General features: G+C 40.0%; 1 protein-coding gene across 1 annotated transcript; it reads right to left on the bottom strand.

The window, feature by feature from the left end:
- Nucleotides 1-2,645: 2,645 nt before the first annotated feature.
- Nucleotides 2,646-4,234, bottom strand: LOC149225961 (uncharacterized). Its single transcript, XM_089380056.1, has 2 exons — nucleotides 3,593-4,234; nucleotides 2,646-3,389 (listed from the first exon to the last, which is right to left on the bottom strand). Exons 1-2 carry the CDS (start codon nucleotides 4,232-4,234, stop codon nucleotides 2,646-2,648), a joined length of 1,386 nt encoding a protein of 461 aa, XP_089236182.1.
- Between the last annotated feature and the right edge of the window lie 7,136 nt (nucleotides 4,235-11,370).

Below are 11,370 nucleotides of genomic sequence, written 5' to 3'. Positions count from 1 at the left end.
GCTGACGTGCTAACACCCGCATCCGGGGGTTCGGTATCTCTTTGGATGAGACTTTCACAGTCCTGGGCCTGGAGATTGTTTGGGATGATATCCATGTTACCTGATAGGAGGATCTGATCATTTTCTACCCCAATATTGGCTAGGAGATCAGCAATCTTGTTGCCTTCTCTTTTGGTATGATGAAAGGAGATGGCTCTGCGATTGCTCAGCTCATGAGAAATGTTATTTAGCCTCGCTTCTAGTCTCCAGCTAGCTGCAACTTTCCTGGCTTGAGAGCCATTCTGAATGCGCGTTGCCATGTTGATGAGGATCTGGGAATCGCCTTAAACTATCAAGGGTTGAAGGTTGAGGCTCCTGGCTAGCAAGAGACCTTGCCAGAGTCCCTCCAGCTCTGCGGAATTATTGGTGTCCCACCCTATATTTCCAAAGTAAATCTGCAGGGGAGTGCCTTCATGGTTTCTCAGAATGCCTCCAAATCCGGCTCCTCCAGGATTGCCTTTGGAAGCCCCATCAAAGTTGAGTTTGTATGAATCAATAGGAGGGGCATTCCAGCTACTGTTGTCCTTGACACTGCTTTTAGCTGGATGATGCTTGGCAAACTCCTGTGGTAGCTGCAATTGCCAATTTTCGAGGATGTTTTTCTCATTATCTGTGGCAGGGAGATCCTCTTTTGTCCAAGATCGAAGCAACATCGTTTCTTTGAGATTCCCATGCAGTCTGTTCCAAATTTCTTCACTGGGAGAGCGCTTGTTTTTGAATATCCGCTTGTTTCTTTCCTTCCAAATGTTCCATAAGACAGTTCCCGGGATGATATTCCACAGGTGATTAAGGATCTCACAGTTGTAGGGGCTTTTCGGCCATTGTCTGATGGTGTCGATGATATCATTATCCCCTTTACATCTTCTTTGGCATCTAAAGCTCACCTTTTCCCATAGCAGGTTGGCCAGCGAGCATGTATCCAAGAGATTTTGAAGAGTTTCCTCGTGTTGAAAACAGTTGTGACATATAGAGGGGCCTTGAAAATTACGTCTCCTTAACTTATCCCACGTGAGAATTCTTTTGTGTCCTACTAGCCAGAGGAAGTAGGAGATTTTGGGCCAGGCTCCGAGACCCCATATTCTACTCCATAGAGGATCCGGCGGAGTGGGAAAGTTGTCGATTAACTTGTAGGCTTCGGAAGTGGTGTAGGACCCCTTGGGTAGATATCCCCATCTGAGTATATCATTGCTTTCATCATACCATATGCCTCTTTTCCTTAACTCTTTCTCAAATTCTGCTGTTTCCTGAATATTTGTGTTGTTGATTATTTGATTGCTCTGTCTCCATTTTCTGAACCCATGCTCTGTCTCCTGCCTCCAGAATTGATGGACTTTAACCTGCTGCTGATCCTGCATGTCCGGAACTAGAGATGGATGAAGAACACTCGAGAGCTTAGGCATTTGGTTCCAGGCATCTGTCCAGAATCTAGCCGTACGACCATTCCTAATTTCCCAGAAGCTGTGCTGTTGAATGAGCTGATAGTGCTGCTTGGCCGCATTCCAGATTAGCGACCCTTTTTCGGTGGGAGTGAATCTGATGAGCTCTTCTTGAGGTCTGTTATTGGCATATTTGGCGGTCCAGATTTTTGCCCACGGCTTATCTGGATTAGTCATCCATTGCCACCAGATCTTGGCATTCATAATGGTGTTGCTATGCTCTGGGTCTCTTAGTCCGATGCCACCCTTGTCTTTGGGCATGCAGACAGTGGTCCATTTTACCATAGCCCACTTTCGATTAGTAGTAGAGCTGCCCCAAAGAAAGTCACGTTGTAGGTTCCTTATTCTTTTTAGGACCCACTTTGGTGCAGCTAGGATAGAAAAAAGGTAAAGAGGCATGGCTTGCAGGACAGACTTGATGAGCACCACCCGACTGGCTAGATTAAGAGAGTGATAAGTCCAAAGATTGAGCTTTGAGTCGAGCTTCTCTAGAAGAGAGCGCCAAGCGGGCTGCTTTATGGCTGAGGCAGTGAGGGGAGCCCCTAGATATTTAGAGGGGAGAGAAGCAGAGGGGAAACCTAGAATGCAAGAGACAGCAGATTTGACTGAAGGAAGGGTGTGGAAGAAGAAAATTTGCGACTTGGAGCAATTGACGTGGGTTCCTGAGGCTTCAGAGAAGTCGTTGAGAAGGGTTTTTAAACTAGAGGCTTCCTGTACAGAGGGGTAGCCATAAAGCATGGTGTCATCAACAAATTGCTGATGAGAGGTAGCAGGAGAGTTGTGGACAGAGATGCCTTTAAGCTGCTGAGAATGGAGGGCATGCTTGATGTGTCTGCCAAGACCTTCAGCCATTAGAACGAAGAGGAAGGGGGAAAGGGGGTCCCCTTGTCTGATACCTCGAGAGGGTTCGAAAGGGCGGGAGGGGATGCCGTTCACAAGGATGGAGAAATGAGTGGAAGTGATAAGGCTCATGATCCAGCGTATCCACATAGAACAAAATCCAAACGCTTTCAGCATGTGTTGAATATAAGTCCAACTGAGCTTATCGAAAGCTTTAGAGAGATCCAGTTTGAGTAACATACCTGCTTGTTTAGAGTGCTTGAGAGAGTGAAGAATCTCGTGCGTGAGGAGAATGCCATCCATTATCTGTCTGCCTTCCACGTACCCCGACTATTCCGGAGAGATGAGCATAGGTAAGAGGGGTTTTAACCTATTTGCAATAACTTTAGAAATGACTTTATAGATGACATTACAAAGAGCTATAGGCCTGAATTTGTCTGGAGTGATGGAATTCTCCTCTTTAGGGATGAGAGTAATGAAGGTGGAGTTGAGGGAGGGGAGAAGCCAGCGCAGGGCCCTTGATTCCTCTACAATCTGCCAAACCTCCAACTTAATCATGTCCCAGAAAGCGTGAAAGAACGTGGTTGTGAAACCATCTGGGCCAGGGGCTTTACCTTCTTTGAGCTGGGACATTGCCTCGTCTACTTCGTGGAGGAGAATAGGGCGCATGAGCAGCTCGTTATGTTCCACCGTGATGAGTTTTGGCACATTGTTGATTATCTTTCCAATAGCCTGTTGCCGATCTTCTGCTTGTTCTTGGTGAACCTGTTGGAAATGATTAAGGAGTACCTCTTCGATTTCCTCATGCTTCTCTACTTTTGCCCCCTCTTGATTCTGAATGAAGGGTATATTATTATGCATCCTTCTCTGCATCGTGGTTCTGTGGAAGAATTTGGTGTTGCGCTCCCCCTCCTTTAGCCACCGAACCCTAGACTTTTGCCTCCAGTAGATTTCCTCCTGTTTTCTCCTCTCTTCCAGTTGATTTTGAATGTGTCGTTCCTGATCCAGGGTTGCCTCCGTGTGCCCTTCCGTGATTATTTTCTGTTGGAGATCCACCAGTTCCTGATGTAGCTCCTGTTGCGCCTTAAATATATTTCCAAAGGTCTCCCTATTCCATCTTTTCAGGTGACTTTTCAGAAATCGTAGCTTCTGTTGAAACTGATACATTTTTGTTCCTTCTGGAGGGATGAAAGAGGCCCAGATGGTTTTGAAAAAATCCTTGAATGCATGGTGTGTGAGCCAAAACCCTCAAATCGGAAGGGTCTTTTTGTCAAAACCCCTGGTCTCTGCCATTGTAGAGCAATCGGCCAGTGATCCGAACTGGTGTGTGCAAGTATTGCAGCCGAGAAATCTCCTCCAAGAGGCACCGCATTGTCTGAGAGGAGAAAGCGATCCAATTTAGAGGCAATTTGATGCTTGCCAGCCCTGCGATTGCTCCAAGTGAAGGTGCCATTACAGAACGACATATCTATGACAGAGGCATTTTGGATGAAGTCCTTTAAGCGAGCAACTTCTGGTTCCATTCTGATTCTCCCTCCTATCTTTTCCTCGATTTTGGTTATCATGTTAAAATCCCCTGCCTCAATCCATAATGGATGCCTTCTGTTTATGCTCAACGCTTCTATAGTTTCAAGGAGCGCGATTTTGCTTCCTGTGTCTTGCGGAAAATAGACGTTAGATAAGTTACCATGAATATTGGTACCCAGAATATGAAAGGCCGCCTGTATGAGATGATGAGAGGCATGAAAATCAGTGAGAGTTACCGCTTGGGTATTCCATGCTATAGCAAGCCCCCCTGAGGCTCCTGAGGCGTCTACAACAACTGATCTACACCCTGGCCAAGCTTTTGAGAGAATGTTACCCAGAGTAGAACTATTGCATTTAGTTTCCTGGAGAAAGCACATCTGCGGTTTTTCCATTTTGATCATATTTTTTAACATCCTGAGTTTTCCGGGGCTGTTGAGCCCTCTTAAGTTCCAGGATACAAGCTTCATGGCTAACTAATATTGGAGGGCCTGTAGTACTTCGTCAACTTCGCATATCTGCCTGAATCCACCAGGATTTTCCCAATCTCGATTGTTCTCTGGAGATCTGTTTTCCTTCCTCTCTTTTTGGAATCCTTTGGACGCAGGCTGCTGTCCCAATTACTTCCTGGTTGTATCCCTAATTGGTGTTGGTGGTAGGCTCTTGAGATGACCACTTCGAGCTTATTTAGTTGAGTCTCAGATATTGTGTCATATGCTCTCTTTTTGCAGGCTAGTTCTAGTTCCAGAATGTCCAGACCATGTAGATCTATGCTTTCTGGCTCTTCTTCCATTTTTTGCACTTGACTGCTTTCCTCTTGATTGATTTCTGAGTCCCGTGGGAGGTCTACCTTTCCATCTACATCCATTTCCTTGTGACCTTCCACTGTATCTTTCTGATTCCGGCTAAGGATGGTCGGGATGATGATGGGAGGCTGAGATTTAGGAGGGGGGTCAGATGGAGGGGGATGGGATGAAGAGGAAGGGCGCGCATGGTTGGTCTCAGAAGACAGGGGTTGTTCATCTGAGGAGTGGGCTAGAATATCAAAGCTGTTCTTAGATGATGGGTCTTGGGGTTTGGTAGGCTGGGGTTTGGACCCATTCTGGGGCTTTTTATGCGAGCGCTTCCGACTTTGGACTTTGGTAAAACCATCTTGGGTTGTGGTTTCAGAAGGATCAGAGGAGTTGGCTTTGATATTTTGAGGGCAATCCCTGAAGAGATGCCCCAGAGCATGGCACTTTCTGCACCGAAAGGGCACGTGTTCATAGTCGAGAGGCTGGATCCACTCCTCGTCTCGGTGGGCAAGAGTTACTGACTCTGGTAAAGCTTCATTCAGGCGAATAAAGACACATATTCGAGCGTAGGAGATATACTTGCGGGATTTGGTTTCTTCTGCCGCTCTGATGTATTCTCCCACTCCATTTCCTATGCGCTTGAGAAGGTCTTCGTCCCAGTATTCGTCAGGAAGAGAGTACAATCTGATCCACACTGGCGCCCAAGTGAGATCTTCCTTGTCTGGGTTGAATCTTGGAATCCATTCCCTCAGATATAAACCCGCTGAGTTGAAGAAATAAGGCCCTGCTCCCAGGATCCTATACTTGTCCTCTAAGCAGAAAAAGATTGCGGTGAAAAAGCCCTTCGGCCCTAGCTGGAGAGTGACATCTCCTTTGGGTTTCCATTTCGCCTCAATCCAGCCATATAAAGCTCTCTCAGTCGGCCAAAACCCTATGAACTTTCCAATGAGGGCATGATCTTTCATGTACTCTATTCTTCTGTCAATCTTGTCTCCCGGCAGCTCTATTCGTGGTCGTTCTTTGGCCACAGGTCGGCACGTTGATGAGGATATTTTCGGGCTTTCTTCTTGCGTTTCTTTTTCTTCTTGTGGATTGCTGTCTTTGTTCTTCCGATTTCCATTCTCTTTATCATTAACTTGCTGCTTTTTTCCTCTGTTTAGAATTTCCTGATCTACCGATCCAAAAATGACCGATTGCTCAGGATCTTGCTGTGAAGGGGAGGGCTCTGACGCCCCCCCCTGAGGAGGTTCCATTGTACTCCGCTGAACCCCTGCAGTTCTGTCACGCTACAAAGATTCCTCTACAGTGCTTGAGCGTGATCCGCAGTACCTTCGGCGCCGTCGAGGGTTTTTTCCTCAGAACCCTAGCTCCGTTCCATCTCCCGAATTCTCCAGCAAAGTCCGATTTTCTTAAAATATAAAATATCTATAAACTTTAGATATATATATATATATATATATATATATATATATATATATATATATATATATATATCAAAGTATGCGCAATTTCATCTAATGCATGTGTAAACTAATTTAATTTCTTCTATGCATAGAAAAGGGAATGATCTTTTCAATATTTTTTCATAAATTATAATTATATAAGACTTCCTAACCTGAAATCCTAAATTTTAAGTGCAGTTTTAGGAGGTTGTTGTTGTTTTTTTTGTTTTTTTGTTTTTAGTCGATGTGTCATTCATTAATATATATTAAAATATTAACAACTTTATATTTTTAATAAAATCAATATTTCACAAAAAAAATTATAAATTATATTTAGTATATTTAAATCAATATATACAACATAGAAGACCACTATCATAATTTTATTACAACCCTCTCATATTCTATTAACAAGTTCTGAATTGAAGTTTCAAATAATAAAAGAAATAGATAAACCAATCCATGGTATGAAAAATATTGTAAAAGTGCGAGGAGAGCAATTAAGGAAGCTGTTGATGAATCTCTTAAAATGGACAAGATAAAAATATACAAAGCCCTAACTAAAAGGAAAAAGAGGCAGTACATTCGTCAAAGACAGGAGAATCTCTTACACCTTTCTAAGGTAGCTCCTAAGAAATTTTGGAGGTAGATTCTGACTAGGAAGACTAAAGATAATAATAAAATTTCTCTTCACGATTGGAATTCCTATATTAAAAAGCTTTATGAATCTCCAAATGTCATGGATACTTTGGAAACCCTACTCACAATGAAAGAAGTTTTCTCTTTAGAAGACATTAAGTTTGGGGTTAATCGCCTCGCTAATGGGAAAGCTAAGGACATTGAAGGTTACCAGGTGGAAATCTTAAAAATTAGAGGTCCTGTCCTCATCCCCCACATCCACAAGCTTTTCAATCAAGTAGTCAAGCAAGGGTTCCCTAAACCTTGGACTGAGAGCCTCATTATCCCTATTTTTAAAAGTGGGGATACAAATAACCCCTCTAATTATCGGACAATTATGATCAGCCCTCTCTTAGCCAAGTTATATGGTAGTATTTTGGAAAAGAAGTTAAGCATATGGCTTGAAAGTGAAGGTAAGCGAGCTAAAGGCCAAGCAGGTTTCAGAAGGCATCACTCAACAATAGACCACCTCGTTACACTTAGGATCATTGGGAGGAATGTCGTAATGATAAATCCAATTTATTTTGTGACTTTGTGGACTTTAGAAATCCTTTCGATATGGTTCCTAGATACAACCTTTGGAATAGATTAGAAGATCTAAAGGTTCCTCTCGAGTTGAGAGCTGCCGCTATAAGGTTATACAAGAATGTAATTGTCAAGCTAAGGAGCAACGAGGGGTGGTCGAAAGATATTAAGTGTAACATCGAAGTTAAACAAGGTTGCTTCCTCTCCCCTACCCTATTTTGCATTTACATCGATAAGCTCGAAGGCTATTTAGAGGAACTAGGATGTGATGGCACGATCTCAGCTGGGATAGTCATCATCCTTATTCTCTATGCTGACGAGATTGTTCTTTTCGCAAGGTGCCCATATGATCTTGATAAGCAACTCAGGCTTCTTAAGGATTTCTACTCTACCATGGGTATGACTGTTAACACTGACAAAACAAAATTTATGATTATCCAATCCAAGAAGGACACTTACGCTAATTTTATGTATGACAATAATAACTTGGAGGAAGTGTATTCTTACAAGTACTTAGGAATTGATATTCATCACAATCTCAACTGGAACCATAGCATTGAGAAAAGGATTAATGGGGGGTGGAAAGCTTATTTTGGTCTTGAAAATGATTGTAAAACAACAAACCTCGTAATGTGGGATAAAAAGAAGTTCCTCTTTGAAAATTTAGTCACTCCTATTATCTTATATGGCTGTGAGGTTTGGGGTTGTAGCGTCTCCAGAGAATCATGGAGAAAGATTGAGAAAATCCAAAAGTGTTTTATAACTTATAACCTGAAAATTAAAAGTAATACACCCTATCTTATTCTCCTTATAGAAGCAGGTCTTTCCCCTATTGAGAGCCTAGCTATTATTAGGTTTCTACTGTACAAGCACAAACTCAATAACATAGACGATCATAGACTTCCTAAGCTAGTTTAAAATTCCAGCCAAAACCACCTAAGGCTCAATTGGGGGTGGCATAAAGACACAAGGACCTGGTTAAACTATTGGGAGATTAACGAGAATGATGCATTGCAAAACATTAATAACATTAAAGATATTGTTACTTCTAAGTTCAAAGAAAAAATGTGGTGTGAGAAAGATTTAGCGGCTAAAAGAAAATTAAGTTATTATAAGAAGGTCATCAACCCCACCCTAGAAGATCAAAAGTATCTCTCTATTTTAACTAGCTCAAAGAAGAAAATTAATATAACAAAGATTAGAACGAATTCTCATGAATTCCATAGTGAAATAGGTCATTGGGCAGTTCCTAAAACACCATGGATGGAAAGGATCTGCCATATATGTGAGAATAGGAACATCGAAGATGAAAACCACTTCCTCTTCGAGTGCCCCACATACAACCACATTAGATCTCAGTTTCACAATCTTTGTTACAATACTGACCTTCCTAGCCTTTTACAATGTCAAAATTATAGTGAGCTTGGGAGGCTTCTCTCCAAGTTTTTTCAGCATAGGAATAAAATCTTAAATCAAAATAAATAATTTGTCTCTTTAGGTCCGATAGACCAATGTTTGCTCTCAGCGGATATTAACCACCACCATCATAATCATAAATATATAAATATTTTTCAATTAAAATTAATATTATATGAACAATTATTAATGTTTATAATATATCTCTGCTAAAAATAAAATAAGATTAAATCATAACATTATATTGAAACATTTAACGATTTATGAAAAATCTAAATAAATTTATATAATTTTATAAATATTAAATTTTATTTTATAATTTTTTTAACAATAATTTTTGAAATAATTTGTTTTTTATTTTTAATATTATTGAAATATATTAAATAATGTTATTGTAACATTATAATTTATTTATCAATAATTTATTATCATTAAAAAATCCAAATAAATTTATATATATTTTTAATTTTAAAAATATTAAATTTTATTTTATAATTTTTTTAACAATAGATTTTGTAATACTTTGATTTTATTTTATTTTTAATGTTATTGGAGTACAGTAGATAGTGTTATTGTAACATTATAATTTATTTATCAATAATATATTATCATTTTTTTTCTTTATATGATTTTATTATATTTTTATAGTATTTTTTGCCTTCCTTGGTCGACCATGTTCAACCATGTTTTATAAAAGCAAACATGGTTATCCATGGTCAATCATGGTCAACCATGGTCAAACGTTACATTGTGACAAAGATTGTCTTGATATGAAAATCAGCCATGGTCCATTGCCACATTGTGACAAAGATTTTCTCAATATCAAAATCAACCATGGTCAACCATATTTATTTTAGTGTTTGTAATATTTGTCTTAGGGTTTATATCTTGGGTTTATAATATTAGTCTCTTGGGTTTAATACTATTCCCTTGGGTTCATAATCCTTTGGGGTTTTAGTATTAATCCCTTGGGTTTATAATATCAATCCCTTGATTGTATTATTCCCTTGGGTTTATAATATCAATCCCTTGATTGTATTATTCCCTTGGGTTTATAATATGAATCATGGTCAACCATGGTCAATCATAGCCAACCATGGTCGAATGTCGCATTGTGACAATGATTGTCTCAATATGAAAAACAACCATGGTCAACCATGTTCCAATGTTGCGTGGTGACAAATATTGTCTTGATATGAAAATCAATCATGGTCAACGATGTTTATTTTAGGGTTTATAATATTTATATTAACGTTTATATACCTTGATTTATAATTTTTATCCCTTGGGTTTATAATATCAATCCAATGGTTTTATTAATCTAGGGGTTCATATTCCTAGGGTTTAATATTATTCCCTTAGGTTTATAATCCCCTGGGTTTTTAGTATATGAAAATATATCGTGGTTAAGCATGGTTAACCATGGTCCAACGTCGCATTGTGACAAGGATTGTCTCAATATGAAAATCAGCCATGGTTAATCCTGTTTATTTTAGTGTTTATAATATTAGTCCCTTGGGTTTAATATTATTCCATTGAGTTCATAATCCCTTGGGGTTTTAGTGTTAATCCCTTTCATTTATAATATCAATCGTGATCAACCATGATTAATCATGGCCAACCATGGTGAATCATGGTCGAATGTCACATTTTGACAATGCTTGTCTAAATATGAAAATCAACTATGGTCCAACATCACATGGCGACATATATTGTCTCAATATGAAAATAAATCATGGTAAATCATGGTCAAGCATGGTCTAACGTTGCATTGTGACAAGGATTATCTCAATATGGAAATCCACCATGGTCAACCATGTTTATTTTAGGGTTTATAATATTTATCTTAGCGTTTATATACCTTAGGTTTATAATTTTTATCCCTGGGGTTTATTATTCCTTTAGGTTTGTAATATCAATCCTTGGGTTTATTAATCTAAGGGTTCATATTCCTAGGATTTAATATTATTCGCTTAGGTTTATAATCCCTTTGGTTTTGAGAAAAAACATAATTTTGAATTTTTTCAAAAATATGTATTTTCAGATATTCATCCCTTGAAAAAAAGGTTGTGCGGGGCGATACTGAGAGCTAGGGTTTTCAGCAGAAGAGTAGTGTTGGGAACCATGGAGAGGTGAGAGGGGCGGAGTTCCACTCCCTCCTATCGTTAGGCAATATCTAATAGATTCAAGAAACTTCTAGAGGCGGAAACAAGGGTTTCAGAAGAAGGGAAACAGGAAAACAGAGGCACACAGGGGCAGGAAAATACGCAGGAAGAAGCCAGTAGAGAAAAACGAATAGAAGGAGAGAATCAGAAAGCTGACACCAGAAAGTGGATTGGACCTTGTAAGCCTAGGGAAACCATCATACCCCGAGTGGTGTTAAGTGATCAAGCGCTACAGGTGCATCGGGAACACATGAAGACTTATGCAGTCATTTGTAGATTCATGGGGTTATGGCCTACAGAGAAGGATTTATAGGCGTGGATGAAGAATCATTGGAAACCTAAGGGGGATATAGATCTGCACCTTGGATCCAAGGGTTTCTTCACTGTAGTTTTTGCAAACATTGAGGATAAAGACAGGGTGTTTGAAGGAGGGCCCTACTTCTATGCAGCTGCAGGCCTCTATATGCGGCCTTGGGTAATGAATTTTGTCCTGGAGCGTGAGACATTCACA

This window comes from Pinus tabuliformis, chromosome J (genome assembly GCF_031772625.1).
Source record: "Pinus tabuliformis cultivar Carrire ecotype Pingquan chromosome J, CPIR1, whole genome shotgun sequence".
Lineage (NCBI taxonomy): Eukaryota > Viridiplantae > Streptophyta > Pinopsida > Pinales > Pinaceae > Pinus > Pinus tabuliformis.
The sequence above is the reverse complement of the archived record's forward strand: the minus strand, read 5'-3'. Positions and strand labels throughout refer to the sequence as shown.